The following is a 17,031-nucleotide window of genomic DNA, read 5'->3' on the forward strand; positions in this document are numbered from 1 at the left end:
TTAAAGGACAATTCAACCCAAAACATAATTGTTTGCCTTATAAAAGAAAACATAAGTTTAAGCAACTTTGCAATATACATTCATTACATATTTGCAATTGTTTTTGATATTTGTATATATTCAGTTGTCTCAATAGTGCCCATAAGGCTCCCCATATTTTACCTGTTCAGAAGATCAGAAGCCAAACAGGAAGAAAAAACGCTGAGCTGTGTAAAGAAAGTTCCCATAAAGCCTTGCTCCTAAACAGACACCCAGACCAAGTGAACATGCTCAGTTAGTAAGACTATGGGGCCGATTCATTAAAACACGAGTTCGAATCCTGAATGGGAAAAATTCAGATTGCATACAATAATTTCTGAAGATCACAAATATCATGAAAATGCTTACGAAAAAATCGCATTAGTCACGATAATATCGTATTGGCGATCTGAAAGTCACAAAATTTTCGTACCGAACAATTGTAAACAACGGCAGAAGCGCACGAAAAAGTCACGCAAGCTTATGTAACAGTTGTGCGGGCGTACAAAAATGTTGCGCAAGCACGAAAATACGACCGGACCGTTCGAATGAACGCTACGAGCATTCGTGTCCTAATAAATCTCCCCTTAAGAGTCAGCTTCCTGCTGATTGGCTCAGATCCACATTCCTAAGGTGGGGGAGAGAATTCTTAGCATTCTTGAGGTCTGTGACACAGGAATTACAGACACAAGAAATCTTTTTTTCAGAGAAGTCAGTGCAGCGTTTCTGTGAGTGCTATGGCTGTATTTACATAGACCTTTCTGATAAAGCTTACTTAGTTTTTACCTTTCTTTCTCCTTTAAAAGCAGTGTCTGCCTGTCTTTTTCTATTCTCTGCCCTGGGGGCTCAGACTATTGAAACAATGTAACACAAGGCAGCAGACTGACAGACCTGCCTTGCTGGAGGAGACTAACCTTTTCAACATTGTTTAAAAAGTAACAACCAGGAGTTCAGCAAATGCTGCTTACTATAGCAATTACATTTACAAATAACTTTTAACCCTTTAAGTGCCAGCAGAATTTGACATTTCTGTTCCCCTCAGTGCCAGACGTTTTGTAAACTTTCTGTGCTCTCTCAATTTAGGGGCTTTTACTGGGGGAAGGGTTAAGTTTAGGTAGGCAAACTATATATTGTTGTTTTCAGGAGAACCTGAGCTTTCCACTGACTTGGAAAGCCTCATGTCTCCCAAACATGCCAATACCTGATATGTATAGTTTTATGGAGATTTCTGACTTCTATAGATCTAAAACTCCCAGCAGTAAATTACCAAATTTTCAAAGCATTACAGCGGAATATGGCATACTTTAGATTCCAAAGCCAAAAATCCCCCAGGAAACCGTATATTTTTGAAAAGTACGCATTCTGCCGAATCCGAAATAGGTAACTATGTCTTTCAAGTCCTAAGTACCAAACGGCACTGCTTTACTGAATTTAGCAGTTTCTATAAAAAATTATGAAAATTCTAAAAAATCGCCTCAAAGCTTCCAATTTCAAGCACCTTATCTCCCACATAACATTAGGTACCAAGTAAATACATGCTAAGTATGAAAGCCAAGGGTCCACTGAACAGTTTGATGCCCATTGTGCATAGGATTACCAAAGTATCTGGAATTTAGAGACCCCAAAAGGAAGTTAGTTCATACAAATTGCCCCAGAGATCTCTTTAGCTACTGAAAATTCAAAACGTTTACTGCATTTTCTGTGGGGTAAAAACACAAAAAAATGCATTGACCCCCCCAAAACCATATATTTTCGGAAAGTACACATTCAGGTCAATTCAAAATGGGCACCCATGTCATTCTACTCAAAACTACAGAGTCAAAATGCTTTCCCAAAATTGCCTGTTTTGATGAAATACCTGAAAATCGCATCAAACCTTCCACTTTCAAGCACCTTATCTCCCACATAACATTAGGTACCAAGAAAACACATCCTTCAAGGATCCACTGAACAGTTTGATGCCCATTGTGCATCACCAATGTATCTGGCATTTAGAGACCCCAAAAGGAAGTTAGTGCATACAAAGTGAATACGCAATATAAGCTACCGGCATGTGCATTATGTGCCATAAGACCCCCTAACAGTACGGAGACCCTAGAAAACTAGACATTTTCCGAAAGTACACATTCTGACAAAACAAAAATGAGTAAATACATCTTTCTACTGCAAACTACCAAACTTCAAAGTTATGCTAAACAGAACGGTTTTTATGACATTTCTAAAAATTGTCACAAAACTTGCATTTTCCCTCATTATGTACCCCCACATTTTGTAACGTATCAACATAAAACATTCTAAATATGAATGTGAGGGGTTTACTGAACAGTTTGATGAACTATATGCATAGATTTACCAAACTATGTGGTGTACAGGGGCACCCAAATAAAAATAGTGCATATGAATTTTCACATAAGAGTCTCCGGCTCGTGCACAGTTTTTGCACCCGGTATGTGTATTATGTGTCATAAAACCCCCTAACAGTATGGAGACCCTAGAAAACCATATATTTTCCGAAAGTACACATTCTGACAAAACAAAAATGGGTAAATGCAACTTTTGAAAATATAGAGAAAGGAAATTGCTTGCACCACCCACATTAAATATACGTATCAATTGAGAACCATATGTAATTCCACTCTGGATTTAGATTAATTTAGAGCAACAGGAGTTTCAGATGTCACCTTTCTGAAGAGTTACAAAGTGCCATTGTGATTGGATTAGTGGAAGAGTATATATGCTGAGGACTTCCCATACCAGTCAGTTGAACTGAAGAAGCTGCTCGGATGAGTAGTGAAACGTCTTCAATGATTACCAAACAAGAAGTCCAGTTGCTTTAAATTTATTTATACTAGATATACCATGACCAGGATGAATGAAAATCTTCATAGACACTTAGAGCAACAGGGTAATGTGCATACGAAGTATAATATAGATAAAGAGAGAGAGTAGGGAAACACCATCACAGGTGGTCCCAGTTTAGACTTCAATTAACTGCACCATTGCCCAAATTTTATATCAGGTGATTTAACTAGCCAAGGGTGATAGAAAATAAAACTTAACCTTTATTTCAATCAGATAAAAAGAAAAGAAAAATATATACCTTAAATTCAATCCCCATTAAAAATAGCGTGAGGTGAAACGCAATCTCAATATACACTATGAGGTATAATATAGCTGCCTTTATTTTGCTTGAGAATTCCTGTGGCTAACTGTTTCAGCTAAAATAATAAACTAAGTATCATGTTCCCTTGCAGTCTGGGAGTTCGCAGCTTCCAGGGTAGATAAATCAGACCTCACTATCTCCGAGCTTGGAATGGGAGCCCTTTCAAAATGAGCGCTTCACATTTAGCCCCTGTTTGCGTGTCCACCACCCGTGTCCACCATCCCCCCTCCCTTCAAATCAGATAACCTCACATCAACACCCTTCCTCCCCCCTGAAGCCCTGTTTGGGCAATGGTGCAGTTAACTGAAGTCTAAACTGGGACCACCTGTGATGGTGTTTCCCTACTCTCTCTAAATACAACTTTCTACTGCAAAGTACCAAACTACAAAGCTATGCTAAACAGAACGGTGTTTGTGACATTTCTGAAAATCGTCCCAAAGCTTGCATGTTGCTCCATTATGTACCCCCACATTTTGTAACGTATCAACATAAAACTTTCTAAATATGAACGCCAGGGCTCTACTGAGCAGTTTGATGCCCTATATGCATATATTTGCCAAACTACAGGGGCACCCAAATAAAAATAGTGCATATGAATTTTCACATAAGATACTCTGGGTCATGCAAATTTGGCACCTGGTATGTGTATTATGTGCCATAAGACCCCCTAACAGTACGGAGACCCTAGAAAACCATATATTTTCCGAAAGTACACATTCTGACAAAACAAAAATGGGTAAATACAACTTTCTACTGCAGGGGGTCTACTTAACAGTTTAATGCCCAATATGAATAGATTTACCAAACTATGTGGGGTACAGAGGAAGCCAAATTGAAATACAGCAGACAAAATGTCCATGTGCAAACATGGAAGAACAATGAACAATGTGAAGTAAAAATAAAAAAAAATCACTAAGATCAATGTTTTTTTTTTTGCCTAGTAATATCTGCAGTCAGAATAACAGTTTGAGTATTTTGGCTTGGACAAATACGTTTTACAGACAAAGTCAAGCGAACAACAACTATGCATAACTGAAAATGCAATAAAAAGTTTTTATAAATTGAGCCTACATGCTACTGTGTTTTAGTGACAAAGTAGAATACAAGTATAGGATGAAATAAAGTCAATAGAATTGTTTTACAATCTATATCAATTCATGCAACTTAATTAGGATTAGTATAATTTACTGTTTTATTATCACAGAAAAAAAATGAAATATTGTTGAAAAACTACTTTTTTTTTTTTTTTTTTTTTATAACTTAAAATGGACTCTCTGAGGGATGGCCTTATCCGTAGCTTTCCAGATAACAGGTTTCCAAATAAGGGATTTCTTACCAGTATAATTTTGTTCAGTGTAGGCCTAAACATGTGAAAAGTCTTTTTTGTAGATTCTATATGACACCAGAAAATATATATATTTTTTAAATTAACAATTGTTTTGAAAAATGCTTTTTTTTTTTTTTTTTTTTTGTGTCTGCCTTTTTTGGGGAGATATTGAAAAATCTTCTTAGGTCTCAAATCCAGATGGGTTTATTATATATATATTTATATGAAGTGCAGAGTTTAATTTTTTCCTTCTTTTGAAAAGGAGCATCTGTTCCTGGCTATATTCCTGAAGGATGTTCTTTGCAATTTATTTTCACATGGTGCCTTGAAATTAGAGCTGTACCAAAAAAGGTAAGTCACCTGATTTTATTTTCTCTGGTCATAGTAATGGCTGTACAGGTATGGGATTTGTTATCAAGAATAAAAAAGATAAGGGGTCTTCCGTAATTTCGATCATTATTCCTACTAAAAAGCATTTAAACATACAAACCCAATAGGATTGTTGTGCCTCAAATAAATATTAATTATATAATAGTTGCAAGTGTTGACTCAATCAGAATGGCACCTTGGAGATAACTGAGAAGTTTATTCCAAACTGTGAAGATCTTGAACATCCAGACAGGTCATAAAATGATCCACTCCAGCAAATATACATATGTATTAAAATGGAGTCTAGAAGATATTGCTGGGAGGGTGTAGTTAACATCACAGACAGAGAACTGAGGAAACTAAAGGGGAAAGATGGGAACAAATAATTAAATGCAAAGCATGAAACAACAGTGCATGTGTAAAATGACACCCCCATCTAAAGTCTTTAGATTACAAATAATAAACAAACTTTATTAATTAAGTCCTAATGTATGTGATGATCACTCTCTTTCCTGGAGCATCTAAAATACAAGAGGGAATGGAAGAACAAGGAAGATAATGCAAACATCAACAATAATACTTGTTGCCATGTCCTGAGGCTGTAGATGATGCCAGGGACAGTGGACCGTTAAAGGAACAGTAACACAAAAAATAACTTTTGACATATCCCTTCTAAATACTTTATTAAGATATGTAGCATTTAAAAAAATTCAATATTCTACATGGTTTCAAAATAAATTACATTACCAATGCCTTACTGTGCAGAGCTTGAAAAGGCGATACGGCGACTTCTGGTTTAATCCGGAAGTTAAATGCTGCATTCTTCAGAGTCCGTTTTGTGCGATTTATGGGCTATTAGCAGTTGGGGCGAGGAGAGGGGATTAGAGACATACCGTTTCTTCTTTACAGATAACTCTGCATCGCTGTTTGAAGTAGCGCTGTGTGTGCCTGCATGAAGGTGGAGGGGGGAGCGGAACGCAGAACGGAAGCGTGGTGCGAGAACTGCTGCCTGCTCTCTCTAAATCAGTGCTAAAGTAAGATTTCTAAGAAAAACTACTACTGCTGTTGAAATTTTTGTATGATATATTTGATAATGAAAGTATATAGAAGGGATATTTTGAATGTAAAAAAATTGTGTTACAGTTCCTTTAATGAGTCTATTTTGGAGAAACATCCTCATGTTTAAATAGAAGAAGCACCAGATCATTAATAGGTCTGAAGAAGAGTTTAGGTGAGCTTTCTTTAATGACTTTAACCCTCCGCACCTTTCTGTTGTCACTTGGTATAGTTTTTGAAATCAGACCCATACGCCAATTATTATAGTGAGCGTCTTTATCTTTCAGCAAAACTATGTCACCTACTTGTAGGTTGTGTTTGCCATTTGCTAGGCTTTTGAAGGATGCAAAAGTATTCCTTTTTGCAGTGACTCCAGAAAACATCAGCCAGGTGTTGTACCTGTTTCCATTGTTATTTGTGAACATTAGGGCAGTCCTCATCTCCAGGAGGAGTAGCAGCAATTCCAATTTTTTGAGTGAGGAGAGTGGCTAAAGTCAGCAACACTGGGAACTCTGGGTCCTAGGAAATGGAAACCAGAGGTCTGGCACTGATTATAGCAGTTACCTCTGAAAGTAGGGTGATTAAGACTTCATGGGTGAGCTGGGCAGGATTGAGGTTAAGCAACATAGAATCCAAGATTTTTCTTGCAATCCCAATTATGAGTTCCCAAGAACCTACTATGTGAGATGAATATGAAGTGGATTGAATTCTCATCTACATCTAGGGGCACATTAATCAAAGTACTGTCGTCCAAATACAAAAAAATTGTATTTTTTTTAAAGGTTACAACTTTTGCGTATTTTCTACTACTTTTTCGTACATTTGCGCGGCTTTTTCTTACTTTGCGACAAAAAGCACAGAAAAATTGTATTGTCGCACAGAGTAGGAAAGTTTCGGATTCACTCAAGCTTCGGTATCGTGACTTTCCTTGGGCCAGGTTGGAGCTGCAAAGTGCCACTGAGTATTTAATACGATTTTTTTGTATCGTGCTTTTTAAAGGTACGAAAATCATACTTGATACGTGATAAATCTGCCCCCTATTGTTACTCAAGAAATGTTTCACTCTTTGTACCCCTGGAAAATTAGTCCCACAATCAGATCTCAGTAACTTTACAGGTCCTCGTGAAATTTTCAGAAGACATTAATAAAGCAAGAAGAGTCCATAAATTCTATAACTTCTGTGTGCACAGTTTATCATTATCAGTTTATCATTAACAACTCTGCCACGAGTCCTGTGTGTGACTATAGACCAGGGGCCAAAAACATCAATGCCAACATTAGTAAAGGGTGGTTCAGTTCTTAATCAGTTCTTCTGTAAAGTGACCGCCTATGGTTATGTCTAACCAGTAGAGCAGTAATGTGATGTTGGCTTGGAACAATGAGGGGGTTTAAATAATTATTGCACAGATCGGACTTTCCTAGGAGGCCACTGGGTTTAATTTATACAGTGAGCTACTATTAGAAAGGTTGAGCAAAAGCTCGTACAACAGAAGACCACTTTGAAAAGCGCTTTAACTCTTTAATCTTGACTTGACAGAGTTATTAATAGCTCTGATTTATTTATTTATTTATTTTTTATCAGACCCAGGATTAACTAGATCAAATGTAGAATCTGCATGGTTTAAAACAGATGTACTATTCAAGAATTCAGGTGGAGATTAGGGATGCACCGGCCAGGATTCTGCCTTTTTCGTCAGGATTCAAATTTGGCCAAATCCATGGTCCTGGCATATGCTAATTAGGATTTGGAAGGGAAGGGAATTTTTTCCACATTTAACCCTTCCAATTTCTAATTAGTATATGCTAATTCGGATTCGGTTTGGTATTCAGCCGAATCCCTTAACATGGATTCGGGGTTTCAGCCAAACCCGAAAAACTGGATTCGGTGCATCCCTAGTGGAGATGGCCATGGAATGTCCTGAAAATGCAGCAGTTGGTACTTCATGGGTGCCGGCAGGGTTGAGGTCAGTAGGTACATAGTGTCATTGATCAGGTGTGGAAAGCTTTCTGATGTGCTCCACTCTATTGGTGACATACACAAAGAAAGTTTGGTTAGTATAAAAGTCAAATAAGTGAATTTCAAAGTCTATTTAAGTAGTATTTAATGTTTTATAGCCTCAGTAGTTTTGACAGCTAATACAGCTGCGCAAAGTTTCAAGCCTTGGAACAGTATGTGCAGGCTTTGGAGTTAGCTTGGCCTTACCCAGAATGAAACCAACAATCACTTTGCCACTCGGATTTATAAGCCTTAAATCAGCTACTGTACCTATGGCTTCAATGGATGCATCAGAGAAGACATGGATCTCTCTTTTGGTGTCACTTGTTAAGGATCCAGCGGTGTTGCAGTGTGGTATCTGAAGTTGTTCCAACGATTTCAGGGACTTTTCCCATGAATTCCATATTTGTTTTTCTCTGTGGATAGTGGGCTATCCCAGTCTGTGTTTTCAGAAGTAAGCTGCCTTAGCAGTATCTTATCCTGAATGGTAAAGAGTGCTGTGAAACCCAGATTATCATAAATACTGATTACTACAGACAAAACATCGTTTCATAAAGGGCTTGTTACTTGTAATTTAAACATGTCTTGCTTGACTTTCTAAAGCAATCCAAGGATGTGTTGCATGAGGGACATGTCAGACCATAGCTCAAATTTCTTTACACTAAAGGCAGTCATCAGAGTGAAACTCTCATTACCTTGTCACTGTTAGAGAACATTTTGTAAAGTCTGAGGTTGGCATTGGCAAGCATTTCCTGAGTGCTGTTTAAAGATTGATTGCTTCTTCTTATGTATACAAAGATTTGAGCCAGTTATCTACATAAAAGTTTCTTTCAACAAACTAATGTGCATCAGATCCAAACTCTTTCACCAACTTGCCCGTTTTGTCTCAAGCCATAAGTTTCTACTGCGGGTAAAGGGCTGTTATCAAACACATGTACTTTCTTTTGGTAGTGTATCACTTTGTTGTTGACTTCATTACTGAGGTACTGTCTTCACAAACAATAAAACAGACAGTTAGGCCCATTGGGAAGATGGTCGTTGAGGGAAATCCCTTCAATTCTAGTTTTTGAGTCAAATACCACCCTGATCTGGTTTGGTTTGCGAGGGTGGTACATTTCAAAACATAAACGGTACCAACATTCCTCTCCTTTCTTAAGTGGTGGAGCAGGCTCAGCATGATCTCTCTTAAACACCTTCTGCATAAGGTCAACAAAGTATTTTTGCATCTCAGGTTTCCTGTTCAGGCTGCGCACTAAGGAAATAAACTGTGCTGACTATTATTTGGTAGTCTCCTTCTAGTGACACAAAATGTTAGGGGTGCTATTCAGATGTTGGAGTCATCCTGGTAAAACTCCTTGTTCATAGTTTTCAGGAACTGCTTGTATTCCATTCCAGCTCTCTTTGAGTGATTACATCATAAACTGGTGGTGAGGTTATCACTTTGTGTGATGCGCTGTTGCATACCTTTACTGCATAGTCCTTCCTTCATACACAGGCCCGGATTTGTGGCGAGGCATGCCATAGTAGGCTTTCTAATTTTTCCCAGGTAGACACGATCACCCAGCCTGGATCCAGGCTTAGGGAATGTGGGGTATCATGTGGTCCATTGATTTGTTGGTGGACCTTGGGATTATATCTGCCAAGTAGCAGGAAGATGTCAGCATTTCTTTCAAGAGCAGGTATGCAATCAGCTTTACCTCTCAAGTGAGGTGGCTGCAGAGGTAGGAATGCATCTCTTCCCTGTTAGTTGGAATCTTGTTACACTCAATGAGAGTAAGTAATGGTATTTCTATACTGCCATTCAGAGGAGCTGCTACAAGACTACTGGCTCTGAGAATTTTGTAGTAATATCACAGGTGCCCGGGATGTAGGGTAAGGCATCTCCCTACCCTACAATACCCTCCAAGGCCTCTTTTTCTGCATTCTTGCATGCGGCTTATATTTCCATTTCTACTTTCTTGCATGCGGCTTCTGCTTCCATTTCTACTTTCTTTTGAGCAAATGCTGCCTAATACGCTTCTGTATTAGCATGTGCATTAACCTTTTTACTGCCAGCCATTTTGGTCAAAGCGGAACTTGTATTGCGGACAGTTTTTGAACATTTTGTACTGTTTCACTTTAGGGGCCTTAAAGTCCTCAGGGGGACTTTAAGTTTACCCAGGAAAACAATATATAGTTTTTTTCAGGACAACCTAAGCTTTCAAAATATGGTAGAATTTTGGTGTAATTCCAATTCTGTAACAATATATAGGCTTCTAAATGTCTAAAAATTAAAAAAAAAAAAAATCAAAATTTTCATAATATAAACACACATACTAGAAACAAAAATTATTTTATGCATGAATATACAAATGATTTGGAGAGTCCCATGTCTCCTGAATGTGCCAATACCAAATATATATAGTTTTATGGAGATTTCTTACTTGTATAGGTCAAAAACTCCCAGCAGTACACTACCAAATTTCCAAAGCACTGCTTCAGAGAGCTGCATACTTTAGATTTCAAGGCCAAAAATTCCACTAACAGAAGGTTTATCCCAGAAAATTGTACATTTTTGGAAAGAACAGATTCTGGGGAATCCAGAATAGGCACAACTGTCTGTCTACTCCAAACTATCAGGTTGTAATGCTTTCCTAAAGTTATTGGTTTTTATCAAAATTTGTGAAATTTTTAAAAAATCAAAGCTTCCAGTCTATAGTATCTTATCTTCTACAGATCATAAAGTAACCAAATAAAACACCCTAAATATGAATGCCAGAGGTCCACTGAACAGTTTGATGCCCAGTATGTATAGGTTTACCCAAGTATGTGGCATGTAGGGGCCCCAATGTGAACATACCCCCATATGATCTATAATTTGTCATTTCAGTGCCAGCAAAATAAACACATTTGCATCATTATATGTGGGATAAAGCTAGTAAAAAGTATGCTCACCCCAGAAAGTCATATATTTTTGGAAAGTACACATTCCCCTAATCTAAAATGGGTACCCATGTCTTTCTACTCTAAAGTACCAAGCTGTAAAGGATTCCAAAAATAGGCAAATTTAATAACATTTCCAAAAATCAAAGCTTCCATTTTGCAGCATCTTATCTCCCATGTTTTATTAGGGGTCCACTGAACAGTTTGATACCAAATATGTATAGGCTTACCTAAATATGTGGCATGTAGGGGCCCCAATGGGGACATGCCCCCATTTGATCTATAATTTCAGCTCCTGCAAAATCAACACATTTACATCCTTTATGTGGGATAATGCTACAAAAAAGTACACTCACCCAGAAATTTTTGAAAAGTACACATTCCTCAGAATCTATAATGGGAACACATTTTTTTTAACTCCAAAGTAGCAAACCGTTAAGCTTTCCTAAGTTTGCAGATTTTGTCATGTCATTTGAGAAAATTGCATAAAAATGTTGCAATTTGCCGCATTTATCTCACAATTTCTTGATAAAAGATCCGATAAAGGCAAATCACCACAAATTGGAACACCTAAGGTCTACTGAACAGTTTGATGTCCCATATGCATAGATATACCAAAGTCTGTGGTATGTACAGACCCCAAAATGAAAATAGCGCATATGGATTTCTTGCATGCCAACTTAGCTTTTGCATACAGAGCCCCCTGACAGCATATTACGTGCCGTAACACCCCCTAACTATACAGAGACCCCCAGAAAACCAAGTTTTGAAAAGTACACATTCTGATGAATTCAAAATAGGTAAAGTTATTTTTGTACACCAAAGTTACACATGGCAAAGCTATGGCAAAAACAGATCAGGAACACTAATACAGGGATAAAATGCAATAAAAAACACAAAAAAATTTGCAAATCAGTGAAACAACAAAATAACAACAGTGTAATTAGTGGTCAGAATATCTGATCCAATAGCCACGCTGTCAAAATAAACAGTTTTTAGAGAAAATAAACTAAAAATGAGTGGTAAAATGGAAAAAAAAACGGGTTTGTGTAAACATGTGTAAAAGTATATGAGTGTGCAAAATGAAAAATAAAAAAACTAAATTGTGTGCTGTAAATGAGTGTGTGTGTGCAAAAAAAAAAACACCTTACCTGTCCTGAAGCAGGAATTGCTTTGCTCTGTCCTCCTTGCTGTAAACTCAGTGGGCGGCAGCGCTGGGGGGAAGCAGGTAGCAGGAACAAGCAGCAGGCGTGATGCAAACTCCAGTACACTTATACCGACCTATTTTACACTCACATATATAAACTATCCTAATTGTAGGTTTTAGTGCCACAATAGCCGTGGATATTATGCTTCAAAAAATAATACATGCCACTCTTAAAGGCATTAATAAACTGCCATCACTACATCACCTGGAAGGACATTCCACAAATTTACTGCTTTCACTGTTAAAACCCACCTACACTGCTTCAAATGAAAGTTTTGTTTCTCTAATCTGAAGAATATGGTACATGCGGGCAGGGTAGAGCAGGGCAGGCAGAGTAGGAAGGAGACAGGAATGCACAAACAGATGCACTTGCCTAAGAATGTTAATGCAGGGGCATTTCCAAGTATACTACCCCCTAGAATTCATGACATGAGGACAATGGCAATGCAGGATGACAGTGGCAAATTTATTTATTAGAGCAATTTTTGGGGGGGTTTGTTTTTTTATTTATCAAACTGTTTTTCTTACACAGCCCTATCTGTCAGTGCAGGATGAATGGGGTTAAGTTTTTCCTCACTGGAGGCAGGACAAACTGAAAGAATTCTTCCACTCTTCCTTTCTATGCCGTCTCTTTCTCTTAGTTTTTCAGTTTGTCCTGCCTCAGAGGCAGATTTTTTCTGTCTCTCCTACCTTATGGCATAAAATACTTCAATCAAATACCATCAGATCACATATTCTAGTGGCAGTGTGTGCTCCTTTTCTAAACTCTGTTTATGAACGATTGAGCCCCTAGCTACTTGCTCATTCTGGAGTACAGGTTGATTCCCCTCTATGTATTCAGAATATGATGGTTGCTCTCTCAAGAGCATCAGCAGCGGCCATCACAGCTTGGAGAGTTTTGTGGTTACAGCAGTGATCCAAGGACAACACCTCTAAGCATAAGCTGACGTCTTTGAAGTTCTCGGGTACAAAGATGTTCAATAATGATCATCTCAGATGTTACAGGTAGCAAATGAGCCTTCCTTCCACAAGGACTGGGGCTCTACCAAACACATTTCCTGGGAGGCATGCCTATCCTACCTTATACTCTAATTCCTTCAAGATGGTCTTAACAAGGCCTTAGTACTTCCGCACTTAATGTCTCTGCACTTTGTCACTATCACTGGGCACTCCTCCTTGAAGTTAAGCTTAAGCTTTCAAGCCGTGTGTCATGCCAGAGCAGTATTTCTCTGGCATGTCCAGGGTTAAACCTGGCAACATTTGACTTTGGGTCCACAAGAGACCCTTAATTAAATATGCAACAAGGGACTGTGGAAAGGTGACACACTTATCTGGGTTAGGAGACAATATAGAGCCAGACCATTTGGGCAAGGAAGCTGGGGCAATTGGTTTCTGTGGACCTAGAGCTGCAGGGTGTGCAGCTATGAGAAATATATGAATTATAAAAAGAGATCCATATCTCCTTTGCTTTAGGGTTCACATCCTCATAAATCACATATTGGTTATAAGGAGGTCACGTGCTTCCTAATGATACCAAACAGGGACAGCCTGTACCCACCAGTTTGGAGGGATAGTTTCTGGAGGATTGGAACATGAGACACCATGAGACATCATGTTTGGTATCATCATATCGCCCACATATGAATCACAGCAAGCCCATATTTTCATCATAATATTGGATACTGGTAAGTGCCAATATTATATGACAGAAACTGTCCTGAAAAGTGCAGCCCTCTACAGGGGGTTGTACAGGGGGTCCTCATGCATATGGTAATGAGGAAAGGTCCAGGCAGGGGATAAAAGGGGGGCAAAAGACCCAATTACTACAGTTCATACCTGAGGTCCCAATTCAGTTGTGTGTGCCCTGGTTTCCAACTCTTGCCTCCGAAGGACACAAAGGAATTCCTTGGTGACATAAATAGGGTTTCTCTGTGTTTTATTCCCTTTTATATTATTTACTATTTGGCATACGTACGTTTCTCTTTTTGTAATATCTTTGTACAGTGGTGTGAAAAACTATTTGCCCCCTTCCTGATTTCTTATTCTTTTGCAGATGTTTTTTAGCAAAATCGAGACGAGCCTTAATGTCCTTTTTGCTTAAAAGTGGTTTGCACCTTGGAAATCTGCCATGCAGGCCGTTTTTGCCCAGTCTCTTTCTTATGGTGGAGTCGTGAACACTGACCTTAATTGAGGCAAGTGAGGCCTGCAGTTCTTTAGATGTTGTCCTGGGGTCTTTTGTGGCCTCTCGGATGAGTTGTCCCTGCGCTCTTGGGGTAATTTTGGTCGGCCGGCCACTCCTGGGAAGGTTCACCACTGTTCCATGTTTTTGCCATTTGTGGATAATGGCTCTCACTGTGGTTCGCTGGAGTCCCAAAGCTTTAGAAATGGCTTTATAACCTTTACCAGACTGATAGATCTCAATTACTTTTGTTCTCATTTGTTCCTCAATTTCTTTGGATCTTGGCATGATGTCTAGCTTTTGAGGTGCATTTGGTCTACTTCTCTGTGTCAGGTAGCTCCTATTTAAGTGATTTCTTGATTGAAACAGGTGTGGCAGTAATCAGGCCTGGGGGTGACTACAGAAATTGAACTCAGGTGTGATAAACCAGAGTTAAGTTATTTTTTAACAAGGGGGGCAATCACTTTTTCACACAGGGCCATGTAGAGTTGGAGTTTTTTTTCTCCCTTAATAACGTAAACCTTCATTAAAAACTGCATTTTGTGTTCAATTATGTTATCTTTGACTAATAGTTAACGGTTTTTGATGAGCAGAAACATTTAAGTGTGACAAACATGCAAAAGAATAAGAAATCAGGAAGGGGGCAAATAGTTTTTCACACCACTGTATATGCACTGTGTACTTTAGTAATATTAACCCTTTAAGTGCCAGCAGAATTTCACATTTTGGTTCCCCTCAGTGCCAGATGTTGTGTAAACATTCAGTGCTCTCTCTCATTTTACGGGCATTTACTGGGGGGGTTAAGTTTAGGTAGGCAAACTATATATCGTTTTTTTCATGAGAACCTGAGCTTTCCAAATCAGTTTTTTTGTGTATTTCCACTTCTGGAACAAGATTTAGAACTCGAAATACAAAAATTCAACTGATTTGGAAAGCCTCATGTCTCCCGAACGTGCCATTACCTGTATTGTTTTATGGAGATTTCTGACTTCTATAGATCAAAAACTCCCAACAGTAAATTACCAAATTTTCAAAGCATTACAGCAGAATACGGCAAACTTTAGATTCCAAGGTCAAAAATCCTGGAACATTAGGTTTACCCCAGGAAACAATATATTTTTGAAAAGTTCACATTCTGCCGAATCCGAAATTGGTAACCGTGTCTTCTAACTCCTAAGTACCAAATAGCAATGCACATAACATTAGGTACCAAGAAAAAACATACTAAATATGAAAGCCAAGGGTCCACTGAACAGTTTGATGCCTATTGTGCATAGGATTACCAAAGTATCTGGAGACTAATACGCTATCCACAATGGCAATAAAATATTTTTTTTTCAGTCAAAAAACCAAATCCCCCCCCAACAAAATTGCATAAGAGTGTGTGCACACTAGGCAAAATGTGTGCTTTGTGAGTGCTGTGAATGTGTGAAACCCTCCCCCAACCCACCCCCCCCAAATGTGTGTGTGTGTTTGTAAGTATAAGTGTGTATTAGTGCAATAAGTGTGTTTGTGTGTGTATGTGGCACTAACCTGGCTGAGGGACCCAGGAGCTGTCTTCAGTAGAGGAGCCTGTAAATAGGCACGCAGGAGGGGAGGGGGAGAGCAGGAAAAGGCAAGCATGTAGAATCTACATGCCTGCCTTTTCCTATGGGACCCCTGGGCAATCGCGCCCCAGGGGCCACTCGTTCCCCGCCTCTGCTCGTTGCCTAGGGGTTGGGGAAATGCTGAACCCAGAAGTGCTGCACAACGTAGAATCTAAGTTCTGTGGCACTTAGGTACTTTTATACACAGAACATAGATTCTACGTTGGGTGGCACTTAAAGGGTGAAATATAGAATTTAATAAATTTTGTCCTTTGGCTTTAAAAAGATCTCCCATAGCTTGTATGAACGCTTGGGCCTAAATGTACTAACTTGTTGTGTGTAGAGGGAAAGTTGGCTGTGTATATGCTAATTAACTAGTTGACTGCTAGCAGGAGACTGTGTTTGACTGTAATTTAACCCTTTGGTTGCAAGAGTGCTTGTTGAATTAGTAGAAGCTAACCCTAACTACAGTGAGAGAGAGTTTGTGATACATTTGTGTACTGGGAAATAGTACCTGCTGTAGAGAGCAGGGAGATATTCAGATTAGGTTTCTATCGCCTGTTAATGATAGATGGTGGCAGTGAATAGTTTTTTGGGGCGGTGGTTTGTTTGGGGGCCTCTGATGTTGGTTAAACCTGCGTGTAAGGTGACGGAGTGTAACCCCTTGTTTCCCTGTCCCGGTGTCATGTGCGTGTGGCGTGATTGTGACACTGTGCTTAAGCTATACCAACCTTGTAAACAGCCGATACTTCCATGGGACTTGAACTTGGTATTACGGACACTACAAAAACCACCATTTCAACCTTTGAGTACTTCAGTTCTCAAGCATCTCATGGAAGGTGCTTTTTCTGGTTGCCATCTGTTCTGCCAGGAGAATTCCAGATCTAACTGCTCCGTCCCACAAACCGCCATGTCCCTTCTCAGCCTGTCAGTTATAGCTTCTAATGCTAGAGGACTCCTGCTGCACAAATATGGCAGCCCCCTCATAGAGGAACATAGGGAATCAAATAACTAATGTAAAAGCATTTTTTTGTAAATACATTTATGGCAAAATTATAAATAGCATACAAAGACTATAGCAAGCAATGTCAGGCAGCAGCTACAAGGGCAAACAAGGTTTTGAGCTGTATTTAAATGGGCATAGAGTCACGGGAGGAAAGGGGATATTCTTCCCCTTTACAGAGCACTGGTAAGGCCCTATCTAGAAT

The 17,031-nt window shown here is 38.9% G+C and overlaps 1 protein-coding gene across 3 annotated transcripts in view; it reads left to right on the forward strand.

Moving 5' to 3' along the window:
* The window catches only part of mtrr (5-methyltetrahydrofolate-homocysteine methyltransferase reductase), a 206,346-nt gene that overhangs the window by 109,535 nt on the left and 79,780 nt on the right, over window positions 1–17,031 (forward strand). For all 3 annotated transcript variants that reach the window (XM_031903494.1, XM_018094927.2, XM_031903495.1), the window contains exon 8: window positions 4,771–4,859. In XM_031903494.1, coding sequence (XP_031759354.1) covers window positions 4,771–4,859 — 89 coding nt within the window. The remainder of the gene's footprint in view (window positions 1–4,770; window positions 4,860–17,031) is intronic.

Source organism: Xenopus tropicalis, chromosome 6 (genome assembly GCF_000004195.4).
Source record: "Xenopus tropicalis strain Nigerian chromosome 6, UCB_Xtro_10.0, whole genome shotgun sequence".
In the NCBI taxonomy this organism is placed as follows: domain Eukaryota; kingdom Metazoa; phylum Chordata; class Amphibia; order Anura; family Pipidae; genus Xenopus; species Xenopus tropicalis.